This window comes from Neovison vison, chromosome 3, assembly GCF_020171115.1.
Source record: "Neovison vison isolate M4711 chromosome 3, ASM_NN_V1, whole genome shotgun sequence".
In the NCBI taxonomy this organism is placed as follows: domain Eukaryota; kingdom Metazoa; phylum Chordata; class Mammalia; order Carnivora; family Mustelidae; genus Neogale; species Neogale vison.
The window spans coordinates 212,211,588-212,225,304 of record NC_058093.1 but is presented as its reverse complement, the minus strand read 5'-3'; the positions used below and the strand labels follow the sequence as shown (position 1 = coordinate 212,225,304).

General features: G+C 44.4%; 1 protein-coding gene across 1 annotated transcript in view; it reads left to right on the top strand.

The window, feature by feature from the left end:
* The first annotated feature begins 617 nt into the window (after window positions 1-617).
* The window catches only part of CDC45 (cell division cycle 45), a 32,778-nt gene continuing 19,678 nt past the window's right edge, over window positions 618-13,717 (top strand). The window contains exons 1-8 of the mRNA XM_044243718.1: window positions 618-746; window positions 870-929; window positions 1,698-1,790; window positions 2,925-3,062; window positions 4,031-4,177; window positions 10,761-10,816; window positions 12,166-12,214; window positions 13,539-13,600. Coding sequence (XP_044099653.1) covers window positions 696-746; window positions 870-929; window positions 1,698-1,790; window positions 2,925-3,062; window positions 4,031-4,177; window positions 10,761-10,816; window positions 12,166-12,214; window positions 13,539-13,600 — 656 coding nt within the window. The 5' untranslated portion in view covers window positions 618-695. The remainder of the gene's footprint in view (window positions 747-869; window positions 930-1,697; window positions 1,791-2,924; window positions 3,063-4,030; window positions 4,178-10,760; window positions 10,817-12,165; window positions 12,215-13,538; window positions 13,601-13,717) is intronic.

Sequence of the window (13,717 nt, the reverse complement as noted above, 5' to 3'; positions counted from 1 at the left end):
GAAAAGAAGCCGGGCAAAGGTACTAGGGTCTAAAACTTCTCTGGAGTATATACTAAAATACAAATTCCTATTTTTTGTCGCTCTAAGGTAATTTTTATCATTATTTTAAATTACATTTTAATAGTACTCCCCTCTAGACGAATTTAGTGAGGTCCGCTCTCCTTGTCGACTACACTACCCAGAATGCACGTAGACTTCCCGGCTTTTCCTGCAGCCATCGAGGATGCTGGCGGAAGTAAGCTACACATCCGCTTTCGAACTACGCCGAGAGCTTTTTGAAGTCGTAAACTGACGAGTCCGTTCGATGTATAAGTGAATTTATTTTATGGCGAGGTTTCTTTTTCCTGGAGTTCCCAGTGGGAGACAATAAGCTTCTCTTCCCAAACTAAAGATGTCCACCAAGGGTCAGATTTGTGGGTAAATGGGAGTCAGGATTGAAGTGGGCAACCGTGCTTGCGTCCTGCCTGTGGATGACGCTCCTTTAGGAGCCGGACTGACTTTTCCAGCCTGAATGGCGGAGTGCTAGTGCCCGCCTCCAATATGACCCAATGAGAAAGAGGGAAAGGCCGGGAACTAAGTAGCGATTGGTTGGATCCTGGGCCAATCGGACGAGTCCTGATTTGGCGGGAGTCTTGACCACCCCGGCAACTCTCAGGAGTTTCTGCACTAACTCTCGGTGTCCGGCCGCCGTGGCCATGTTCGTGTCCGATTTCCGCAAGGAGTTCTACGAGGTGGTCCAGAGCCAGGTGACCCCTTTTCTTGGACTTCGTGGCCTTGTCGGGGGGAAGGGATGAGAGGGAGCGGTCGCGGGAGGGCACCAGGGGCCAGTGTTCGGGTCTCTGCGTTCAACTGCGCTTTTCTACCGACAGAGGGTCCTTCTCTTCGTGGCTTCGGACGTGGACGCTTTGTGCGCTTGCAAGATCCTCCAGGTAAGCCTTGCGTACTTTGGAAGGGAAGGGCCAGGGCGAAAGGTGAGGATGCAGGCGGGGCCCCAGGAGGAGTTTGGTGCCGGGTGGGCTGGAAGTCGGGGCTGGAGGTGAGGAGCAGAGTAGGGAACCTCTCTTCACCCCTGCCTCCATGATGAGAGCTCAGGCTACCAGAGGGGCTGGAGCAAAGGAAACCTAGGAGGGGCACTCGTCGCTGGCAGGAGTATTGCGTGGGTTAGGGAAGGACTCGGCAAAAAGTAGGAATACTAGTTAGTATTTTGCAATAACGTGGGACAAAAAAATGGTTGCATTGGAGAGACCCTTAGACCCCGCGTGTCTTCGCGAATGTAGGGTTTCAGACCGAGGACTCTGTGATAACTGAGGGCACCGTGGTTTCATACACAATACCAGAAATTCAGATTCCTTCGTCTATTAGAGAAGATCATTGGTTCTGTTTTGAATATGACCCAGTGTTTACATGACCTTTGCTCAGGCCCTTGGGTGAGGCACTGCTTCTCAGAAGATCTAGAAATAAGATCAACTTTCCCCCCCAATGTTTTCCTTTCGTAATTTTCAAAAACTAGGCAAAGTTGATAGAATGATACAGTGAACAGTCATATCCCCATAACCTAGTTTTCCCCATTAACATTTTACCATTCTTACTTTATCACATGTCATTCATTTCTCAATCCATCTTTTTTTTTTTAAGTGTTTTTCAAAGTTAATTGTAGATGTCCTAAATTTGATAGGTTTGAAATTAATATCTCTCAGGCCCTGTTCCAGTGCGATCACGTGCAGTATACCCTGGTTCCAGTTTCTGGGTGGCAAGAACTTGAAACTGCATTTCTTGAGCATAAAGAACAGGTATGGAAGAAGTATTTTGGAATAATTAGTCTTATTTTACTCAGTTGCAATTTCATACTACATAGCATTCTTTCTATGTCCATGATAGATTGTATGTATATTTAACTATCAGTTATATTAGACAACACGGAAGGAAAAAATGAGCTATACAGGGTGACTTACGCTCAAGTTGTAAAGACAAAATTGACAACCAAAAAAAAAAAAAAAGATAGTGACGGCAGACACCCTCTGCCTTTGAATTTGTGTTGCAGACATTTTCATTGTAAGCTGCTTAGAGTTTAGCAGTTAGTTTTTGATATGGGCTAGTTAAAATTATGTTCCACTACACCACTAGTTTACATTCTCTCTCCAAGAAGAAGTATCCCAGCTTCCAAATGTTAATCCAGGAATATGTCTTCTCCCTTTGCAATTTAAACAGTAGAGGCCAGGACTCCTGGTAGCTCTGCATGGGGCTATACTGAAAGATGGGACATTTTAGATCCCACAGGGTAAGGCTGTGGTAGGGAAGAGGGTCTTTGGGGTCTGTGGCCACATTTTGGACTGTCTAGCGGAGATAAATCCTTGCCTGGAGCTCCTGTCATCACGGAAGGAGCATACTGGTGCCAACTTGGTGTTTGTAAGGAGGGGATTCTCTACAGTGATAGGACGTAATAAGACTTAATTTAATATTATGTGCCCATTGAGTATGGGCTGCCCAAGACTTGCTACAAATTTAGACCTGTGTGACGTTGTTAGTACAGAGGCAGCACAGTCCGGTAGGGTGACTGAGATCTGCAGAGGCTCTGTTATGCCTTTAAAGTCTTGGTCTGTTGCTCGTCAACTTCTTGGTCCTGTGCATGAAACTGGGTCATGCTGAGCCTCCATGTGCTGCTCTGCGAAGCAGAGACAGTCACAGGGCTAGCCATAGGGCCTGTCTCATGGTGTCATCATGGAAATGAAATAGCATGTGGAGTATGTTAAAGCACTAATACAGACCAGTGCTTGCCATTTTTGGAGCCTCTCACTGTCCAGGCCTTGACCAGTGCCAGGGGCTTGATGTGTCTCAGAAGAAGGACTTAGGGGCCTAGTAGGCTGAAGTGAAGAACCTCCTCAAGGCACTTACTTCACAACTCCTCTCCTCTCTCCCCTTTCCAGTTCCATTATTTTATCCTCATAAACTGTGGAGCTAACATAGACCTGTTGGATATCCTCCAGCCTGACGAAGATGCCATATTTTTTGTGTGTGACACCCACAGACCAGTCAACGTCGTGAATGTGTACAATGATGCCCAGGTAACTCGACCTTTGGGGCACATGTCTTCCCTGAGTTCTCCTGTCCATCTTTCTGTACCTCTTATATTATGGACAACATCGCATCTAGTGATCTAAGCAAGGCACATATCCACCTCTGCTATAGGAGTTGGAACAGCCTGAGGGGCAAGAACCTGGTCTTGCTTTTCTCTGGTGAGAAACATGGCGCCTAAGCCTTGGAGGCGCTCAGAATGCATTTTGGAATTCACTTCACCTTTGAAGTGTAGGGATCAGAAGTCTGCACTGAGCCTGCCCTCCGAGCTCAGGCCCAGCTGACCTCATTGAATAAAAGGATTTAGAGGCATTAGCCCTACAAATGGGGCTAGCACTTTCTCTGTCCAGCCAAAGGGTGGTGTGAGGACCAGAAGACGATAGCGTAAGAGGCCACTATTAGCCTAAAATGGCCATGCTGTGCTTCCTCTTTGAGCCCCAGCAGTAAGCATGGAGCTTGGCACAGGGCGGCCACCTAACCATTCTCTGAGTTGACCCTCCCCAATCCCCAGCCTTGTTATCAAACGGTTGGCCCTGAAGTTCTCTCTCGAAGCAAAATCAGCTTGGCCCTGCTTCTAGAGGCAGCAGTTGTATGCACTGAAGTGTCACACATCTTCAGGTTTTCCGTCAGAGTCCAAGTTGGAGGGTATTCATTTTGTTTGCTTAGTGTGTGGCGTAAGAGGGAGCTTTTTTCTCAGACTTCAATGATTGGGGATAGTTTTAAATCTTTGGAATTTTCTCGTATTGTGTGGTACAACTCCAGTGCCTCAGGGAGCGGAAATGAAAACAGGAAAATGCTTGAGAAGTCGGAAATTCTTCTCTCAAACAGGGGACTCTGTACAGAAAACTGAACGAGTCAGTTCATTGGGAAATAAGATTCTCCAGGAGAAAAACATGTGACGGAGAATTTTCTGTCAATGAGAGAGGAGAGCCTTGATTGCTTTTTGTTTTAACCTTAGATCAAACTACTCATTAAACAAGATGATGACCTTGAAGTTCCTGCCTATGATGATATCTTTAGGGATGAAGAAGAGGATGAAGAACATTCAGGAAGTGAAAGTGACAATGGGTCAGAGCCTTCTGAGAAGCGCACACGGTTGGAAGAGGTGAGTTTGGGACTTCCCATAGTCTTGAGGAACTTGTCATTCCCATAGGTCAGAGCTCAGACTGGAGCCTGCAGGGCCCAAGGTTAGCTGGGACTCAGCAAGCATGGGTCTTGACCCTGAGCTCTGCCATCCCCTCTCTATGCAGCCTCAGGCAGGTTACTGAACTTCTCTGACCTTTGACATCCTTGTCCATACAGTAGAATTTCGTCAGATGAGATGAAACTTAGAATGGCTCAGCTCTTCACTTAGAGAACATACTTTTTAAAAAAGTGATACGGGGGTGGCTTGGTGGCTCAGCCAGTTAAGCGCTCTACTCTTGGTTTTGGCTCAGGTCATGACCTCAGGGTCTTGAGGTCAAGACCCATGTCGGGCTCCACATGCAATGCAGAGTCTGCTCAAGATTCTCTCTCCCTCTCCTTCCACTTTGTTCCTCCCCTTGCTTTCTCTCTCAAATAAAAAATAAAATCTACCAAAAAAGTGATAAAGAAAAATAATAAATAGCATAAACATCAACTCCCTTCCTCATTTTCTCAAGACTTGCTCTCGGCAGTCACCATGAGGAACAGCATGGGTCTGTAGCTCTCAGCTAGGTTCAGTCCCCAGTGGTCATTCCAGGGTAAGCCTCTTGCATGCAAAGATAAGAGTAGTTTGAGCCTCGTGACTTTTGGGTCTGGGGTGCTTACCTGATCTGGGGCCTGGCCAACAGAAGTAGCCTACTCAATGTGGTGGCTTCTGCTACCTGGGAAATTAAAGATGGCAGGTGATTATTCCTCTAATGGGAATGTTTTCCTTTAACAGCCATGTCTTATTTTATTTTTTTTTAAAGATATTATTTATTTATTTGACAGAGAGAGAGAGAGATCACAAGTAGGCAGAGCAGCAGGCAGAGCGGGGGCGGGGGAGGGAAGCAGGCTCCCTGCTGAGCCTAGAGCCTGATGTGGGGCTCGATGCCAGGACCTTGAGATCATGACCTGAGCCGAAGGCAGAAGCTTTTACCCACTGAGCCACCCAGGTGCCTTGGGCCATGTTTTATTCTAGTTTTCAAGTGTTATGGAAGAAGCTGAGGCCTTTTGGCTCCCAATCCTTGGTGTGCATGCTGAAACTTGCGTCTGAAATGTTTTGGGCTCTTCCCTTCATCCTTGGCCTGACACTTCCTAATAAGGTGCTTGAGCAGAGCTCTTTTGAGCCATTTTGGGGACATTCAGGACATTCTGTCCATCTAGAGGGCATGTTCTGCAAAGGTAGGAATGTTTTCTCCTTGCCTTCCCCGCCTTTGACCAGTCCCTTCTGTAGAGTTTTGGGTGGTCTGATCAGGGACCTCAGGCACATTCTGATTCTCTTTCCTCTTGACCAACTCTTTATCTGTTCCACTCTCTGGCCAACTTGTGGTCTTCATCTTCTAAGCTTTGATTTCTAAGAGCTCTTCTTTTGTGATCCGATGCTCCTTTATTTATAGCATTCTTTTCTCTGTTAATGAGTTGCTTTCCATCGGGCCCCACATATCAGTATCTGGTGGGATTGTTCCCTGGGAACATTCACGTTCTGCAGATTAGAATCTTGGAATTCTACATCCTGACTAACAAGTATATCAACACCTAATATGTGCCAGATATTGGTTAGGCTCTAGGGTCCCCGGGGAGAACAAAGTCCTGTCTTCACAAAGCTTCCTTTGCAGTGGGGGAGACATATGGAATGTATAAATGAACATAGTTCAAGGATGGTTTCAAGGGGAGAGCTGTGTTGCTTGAGGAAAACTAAAACAAGATAAGGGGCTGGACAGGGAATGGGCAGCTTTCATGAAGGTGGATATGGACACTTGACCTGAATGAGGAAGGAAGGAGCCAGGGAAATCCCTAGGATCTTCCAGCATTCAGTGTAGCATGTCCACAGATACAAGGGCTCTGTGGGGGGGATAGGCAAGCAGAACTGACCAGTGGCTTTGGCGTTAAAGAGAATGTTGATGGTTCCTAATGTCAGAACCCATCAGAACTTCCATTAACTTTCTTAGTACATCTATTTGGAATCTGAGTTTGTGAATGCTTTCTATGATACTCATAATTATATACATAATTTTCCACTGGCTTTTTTATTTCTTTTAGAAGTTTTATAATTTGTGCTCGCTTCGGCAGCACATATACTAGAAGTTTTATAATTTTAGTGTTTTTTTAATTCTTTATTCAAATGAACATATACTGTATTATTCGTTTCAGGGGTAGAATTTAGTGATTCATCATTTGCATATAACACCCAGTGTTCATTGCTTCAAGTGCCCTCCTTAATGCCCATCACCCAGTTAGCCAGCCCCCACCCACCTCCCCTCCAGCAAACCTCAGTTTATTTCCTAGATATCCATGTCTCTTATGGTTTGTTTTCCACTCTACTTTCATCTTATTTTATTTTTTCTTTCTTTCTCCTATGTTCATCTGTTTTATTTCTTAAATTCCACATATGAGTGAACTTGTATGGCATTTGTCTTTGACTCATTTCACTTAGCATTATGCCCTCTAGTTCCATCCACGTCATTGCAAAATGGCAAGATTTCATTTTGAATAATAATTCCATTGTGTAGGGACGCCTGGGTGGTGCAGTTGGTTAAGCACCTGCCTTCAGCTCAGGTCATGATCCCAGCGTCCTAGGATCGAGTCCCACATCGGGCTCCTTGCCTGGCAGGGAGCCTGCTTCTCCCTCTGCCTACCTCTCTGTCTGCCTGTGCTCACTCTCGCTCCTCTCTCTCTGACAAATAAATAAATAAAATCTTTAAAAAAAAAATAATAATTCCATTGTGTATTATATATATATATATATCACATCATCTTTATCCATTTATCTGTTGATGAACATCTGGGCTCTTTGCACATTATGGCTGCTGTAGACATTGCTGCTATAAGCATTGGGGTGCACATGCACCTTTGATTCACTGTGTCTGTATCCTTTGAATAAATACCCAGTAGAGCAGTTCCTGGGTCGTAGGGTGGCTCTATTTTTAACTTTTGAGGAACCTCCATACTGTTTTCCAAAGTTTTTGTTTTGATATTTTTCTAATGTGTACAACAGTTAAAAAGATAGTACAGTGAATACCCATATACCTTTCATCTGGATTCAGCAATTTTTCACATTTTCCTTTTTTGCCAGTTTGCCTTCTTTCTACATATGCTCCCCCCCCCACCCCAGTTCATTTGAGAATGAGTTGTGGACACCATGATGCTCCCTGACAAATACTTCCTAAGTATTTGTTCTCCTAAGAACATTCTCTTCTATAAACACTGTACCATCATCATACATAAGAAATTAGTAACATCATCTATTCAACCCATATTCCAATTTCTTTAATTGCCCCCAAAGTAGATTTTTTTTTTAAAGATTTTATTTATTTATTTATTTGACAGATCACAAGTAGGCAGAGAGACAGGCAGAAAGAGAGGAGGAAGCAGGCTCCCCCCCAGCAGAGAGCCCGACGTGGGGCTCGATCCCAGGACCCTGGGATCATGACCTGAGCTGAAGGCAGAGGCTTAACCCACTGAGCCATCCAGGCGCCCCTCCCAAAGCTCCCATAGCTGTTTTTGTGTCTGAATCATCCGGCCAGAGTTGACACAGTTGTAACTAACTATTCTCTTCAATCATCTTTTAACCTAAACCGGGATCCCATCTCTTTTTTTTGTTTGTTTTATTTTGAATGACATTGGAAACCAGTCCAATTTTCTAGTATTTATCACTTGTTCATGGAGTATTTTACTTGCTGCTCTAAATTTGTATTTGCTCTCTTTCAAGTTTAGGCCTACGTACCTGATTTTAATAAAAATTAACACTTTTTTTTAAAGGATTTTTTTTATTTATTTGAGAGAGAGAGAGAGCAAAGGGAGAGTGAGAGGGGGAAGCAGACTCCTCACAGAGAAGAGAGCCCAATGTGGGGCTCCATCCCAGGACCCTGAGATCATGACCTGAGCCTAAGGCAGATGCTTAACCAACTGAGCCACCCAGGTGCCCAAAAACTTTTGAGAATACTTCAAATGTAATTAAATCCTCATGATTTGTAAATACACTTAGATCCAAGATATATTCTCAGAAATATTTTTATTTATAAAGGTGCATACTCAAAGAGATATAGAGAAAATAGGCTATAACTGTAGAAATCTTAGATTCCTTTACTTCCCTTACTTTCCTCTATTTATAATGTAAGTTTCTAAAAAAAATACCCTCTGTGTACATTTAGATCCACATGGGCTGTCCCAGTGGGATAAATTTTGCTTCAACGACAGAGCGTGATAATAAAACTCAAGTGGATAAGGGAAGCCTATTGTATTTATCTAGTTTCTACTCAGCATGTTCTTTCTTCCATCCTGACATCCCAGGGTTTTTTCTTTTCTCATTTTCTTCTGTTTATAGAAACGCCCTTAACCATATATTTTTTTCTTTTTTTTTTTAGAGGCAATCTGCTGGCAGTAAATTCTCTTAGTTTTCCTTTTTCTGAGACTTTCTTAATTTTTTTCTCTTCGTTCCTGAAAGATATTTTCACTGTGTGTGGGATTTGGGGTTAGCAGTTCTTTTCTGTCAGCACTTGAAAGTTATGCTCCTTTTTCCAGCCTCCGTGGTTTCTGGTGAGAAATCTGCTGCCATTCAAACTGTTTTATCCTATAGGTAAAATGTCATTTCCTTTTGTTGTTTGTGAGATTTTTAAAAAAAAATTGGGGGCTCTAATGGTCAGAAGTTTAATTACAATAGGTCTTGGTGTGGATTTCTTTGAGTTTAACCTATCGGGACTCAGTCAGCTTCTTAAATCTGTAGGTTTATGTCTCTTGCCAAATTTTGAGCCATATTTCTTCATTTTTCAGCCATTATTTCTTCAAGTGGGTTTTCAGCCAATCCTTTTTCTCCTCTCCTTCCAGGACACTAATGACATGAAGGATAGGTCTTTTGTTGTAGGTTCACATGTTAGTGAGGTTCTGTTGGTTTTTTCTTCCAGTCTGTTTTCCTCTCTTGATCAGACTGGATAATTTTTATCATTGTACCTGCTGGTTCTTTCCTCTGTTTCTCCATTCTGCTCTTAAGCCCAACCACTGAGTTTCTATTTCAGTTATTATACTTTGCATTTATAAATTTCTCTTTGGTTCTTCTCTATTTTTCTACTTATTCGTAAAAGCTTCCTGGGTTTTTGTTTTTTTTTTTTTTCATGCGTTTCAACTATGTTAAAGAATTTTTGTGGTGGCTGCTTTAAAATCTTTGTTAGATACTTCTAACATCTTTGTCATCTTGGTGTTGGCATTTATGGATTTCTTTTTTCGTGTGTTCAGTTTGAGATATTCCTGGTTCCTAGTGTGATAAGTGCTTTTCACATGAAACCTGGACATTTTTATATTACATTTTGAGATTCTGGGTCTTATTTAAACCTTCCATTTTATCTGCTTTCTCTGACATCACACTGGCAAAGCAGGGGGCGGGCAGCATGATCCCTTTATAGCCAGGCAGAGGTAGAATTTCAAGGTTTCCCACTTAACCTCTGTTAGCCACGAGAGGAGTTGCTCTTTGTTACCACTGGGTAAGGAAGGTCCAGGCTCACTATTTGGCCTCCTCTGATAACACCACAGTGAGCAAGTTATGAGGTGTTGCAAGTGAAAGGTGGAGGTGTTACAGGTGGGAGATGTTTATCAGGGTGGCAGTCTAGGCTCCCACTTGACCTTTGCTGGCTGGATAGGGGTGGGGCCACTATCCAGTGGCTTGGTGTGGTGGCTTGAGTGGGCCGGTTATTATCTCAAAGCTTTCTGTCTTTAGAGGCTGCTCCTCTGAGTCCTTGGCTTTTGTTGGGACTTTTTCCTCTGTGCCTATTGGTGTTTCCACATTGCCGGCTTCTTCAGCTTCAAGTCTAGGATATATAAGCCCATACGAAAACCTGGGGAACTCATCTGTACCTCACTCCTGAGGTCCTAGGACCCCCAGCTTGTTGGCCTTCCTCTCCACCTTCCAGAGTCTTTTGTTTGCTTTCTATGCATATTGACAGGGTTTTCAGATATATTTACGTTTCAGACATATAGGGAAAATTAGATGGAAAATTTCCATCTTTCTGGAAGCAGGAGCCTTGGGACCATAGATTTATAAACCTGCCACACTACCTCATGCCTTTGCTGTAGGAACTAAAGGGATCATGTCTATCAAATTAGAAGAGTGGCTGGCACGTGGAAGGATATAGGAAACATTAGTGCTTATTAATCTGGTGGGGAAGCCAGTATGAAGTGGCGATGTACTTATTCTGGATCACACAGTGGTGAGGAGAATTGAAGGCTGGAATGGACAGACGGAGCGCATGGCCAGTGTAGCAGGACCAGGCACTGGAAATGCATCTGCTCCTGTCCACAATCTGGTATCCTCAGTGCCAGTGGGCCAGAGGAGTCCTGGCTATTCCCCATCTCAGTTTCTCTCTCCTCCAGGACCAGCCTGAACTCAGGACATGGGAATGAATGACCCATGTTTTCCCTCTGGGGGATGGGGGCCCATGCCTGGTGGCTTGTGCCTTATCAGAACCTTCTTGGGCTACAGGGATAAATTCCTGGCTTCTTTGTTCAGCCCTTTGTTCTCTTTGTCCCCGCATCAGGAGATAGTGGCACGAACCATGAAGAGGAGGCAGCGAAGAGAGTGGGAGGCCCAGAGGTGAGTATACATTTGAAGCAGTATGCTGTGCCACAGAGCCCGTAATCTCTGGAATACTTGTGTTTTCCATGGGGCCTGGATACATTTTTTTTGCCCACTTGAGAGTAGTTCATTTAGTTTAGAAATTCTGGGTCGGTGGCTCCAGGAGTGAGCATGTGGCCCCTGCATTGGAGAAGAGCTCTGGGTCTCCTCTGTATCACCCTATAGTCTTACGAGTGGCAGGACTGGGCCCAGAGGTCTCCCAAATACATGCTGTTAGGGGCAACAGCCCCTTGTCTTTTATTTTTTGTAATTTTCCAGATGTACTTTTATTTGTTAAGTTCTTTCTAAACGAGATAGATGCTAATTGTGTAAAGGTTTCCATAGAAAAAAAGGGTGTGCAAAGGAAACAGAATTATTCCTAATTCCTCTCCATATTATCAATTTTAAAAAGTGAAGGGCTCTAGGGACGCAGGGGCAGCTCAGTCGGTTCAGCAGCCATCTCTTGGTTTCAGCTCAGGTCATGATCTCGCAGTCATAGATCAAGCGCCATATTGGGCTCTGCACTCGGTGTGGAGTCTGCTTCAGATTCTCTCTGCCTCTCCCTCCTGCTCACTCTTTTTCAAATGAATAAATAAAATCTTAAAAAACAAAAAACAAAAAACTGGAAAGGTGACTATAGCTCAAGGTGACTGTGTAGGCGTGCTGTTGAGCTGAGAATTCTTTGCTAGACCCAATCCTTGATTTGTAAACAAGTATTGTTCTCAGCCACCCGCTTGTGGAAGGACATTGAAAAACCACTGTGGAAAAACCATAAGGAAAGAAGAATGAATAGAATCCTATTCACTGATCGGAAGAGTTTCTGACTTTGGGTCAATCTTCCTGGAATAGCCATACTTGTGCATATTTTATATGATTATAATATGCACACCATTTTGCATTTTTTCACTTAATATAACCAGTTTCGATAGTTCCAAGCAGCTTTTATAACATGCACTGTACTTAACTTGGCCAGTCCCCTTCTTTTTTGAACCGGAGGTTACTTCCAGTATTTTGCCACAACAAGTAGGGAGATGATGAACAGCCTTGGGCACATGGTGCTGTTTGCTTGTTCCTTTGAACTGTTGTGTGAGGGTAATTTCTTAGAAGTGGGATTCTGGGACTAGTCTATGCCATTTTACATTTTTTGTTGCCACAAGCCTTTCCTGTCACTCCCTTCCCTGCCCTGTACATGTATACCCTATGAAAGGGTCTGTAAGTGGCTGACTTAATCAGTGTTTCTCCGAATACTGTCAAGTTTCAGCATTTTCCAAATGTTGGTCTTCCTTGCACTGCTTCCTGCTGAGGGCCTGCATTTTATGTCGTTACAGAAGAGATATCCTCTTTGACTACGAACAGTATGAATATCATGGGACGTCGGTATGTATGGATGGGTGTACTTCAGCATAGAGTTCTGATTCTAGGGCTCAGTGTCCTAAAACATGAGGAGGAATGAGCATAGGTTTTAAAGCCACAAAAGCCTGGTTTGAACCTGGGGCAGCCCCTCTGAGGCTTAAACTTCTTCTCCATAAAAGGAAGAGTACTGCCTTCATTTCTGAGGCAGTTCTTAGGTTGGTCCTGCACACTAATAGGTGCCCCTAGGACAGCTGCTTTTATTTGTGTTCATCATCAAAAATACAGAACAAGTCTGTTTTAGTCTCTAAGAAGAGAAACCTTGAGAATTTCAGAGGCCTCGAGAATTTCAGAGAATTGCATATTATGGTGTATGTTACGGAACAGAATTTCACGTGGAAAACACTGTGTTGACTCTGGAAGTGTAGAGCAGAGCCCAGGGCTTTAAGGAGCCCTCAAAAATAAGTTTCCAGTAAAATATCTTGTGTTTAGTTTTAGCATTTGGCCCTGGGACCTTGAACTCTGAACACCATATTTCTAGTATCCCTTTTCCTGTCAAGGTCCCATTGTCCTTTGAAGGATCATCTTTTGTCCTTTTGGCTCTGCCCAAAGACATGGAAAATTCTAAGCAGTGAGTGAGGTGGGTTGGGAGGCAGAGGCCTGGCTCCTTTCACATGTGTGAACCATTCCCTTGGAAATTCTGGTGGGCAGCCCAGTGTCACAGCTAATGGGACTTCAAAGTCTTCTGGTTGGACATTTATGCCTCTTGTTGTCTCCCAACAAAACCCAGACTCTGCTCACAGGGAGCAGATGCTTCTGTCTGCAGACAGCCCTGTTAGAAAGAGCTCCCCACAGAGGTCCTGAGGCACCCTCCCTCTTTAATGTCCAGGTAACGGTAACAAAGGCCCTGCCTCACCCAGCCTTCCTGGTAGTGTGTGTGTGTGTGTTTAAGGCCGCCAGCCTTCCGGGAAGAGCATGTGGACATGGGCCCCAACCCATGGGGCCTTCAGTGCCTCCCTGGGTATCACCAAGGCACCAGTGAGATGTGTAGAGACCCAGCACGATGCTGTATCCAGATCTTCTCCCTTGCATGACAAAGTGTGCACCACAGGAATGGTGAATTAACAGAGGACCCCCCTGTAAATCACTTGAGTTACTCTGTCTTCTTCCCTCAGTTTGACCAAGAATCCACCCATGCTTCCTTCCCTCGCTGGGAAGACCTTCAATCTTCAGGGGCTTGGCTGGGACCCTAGATAGCTCAGGTCTGGCCCAGGTGTGCAGCCCAACCCCAATGTGTACCCTTCTTTTGAGCACAGCTGCCTTGGATCTCAGCCTTCTTTTTTTCTTGCAGTCAGCCATGGTGATGTTCGACTTGGCGTGGATGATGTCCAAGGACTTGAACGATATGCTGTGGTAGGTAGGCCCCCCAGTGCTGTGTGGGGCTTCCTTCTCTCCAAGCAGCTGTCCTCCCACAGTGAGAACAGGGTCTGGAGGAAGACATCTCTGTGGGGTTTCCCACCAGGAATATCA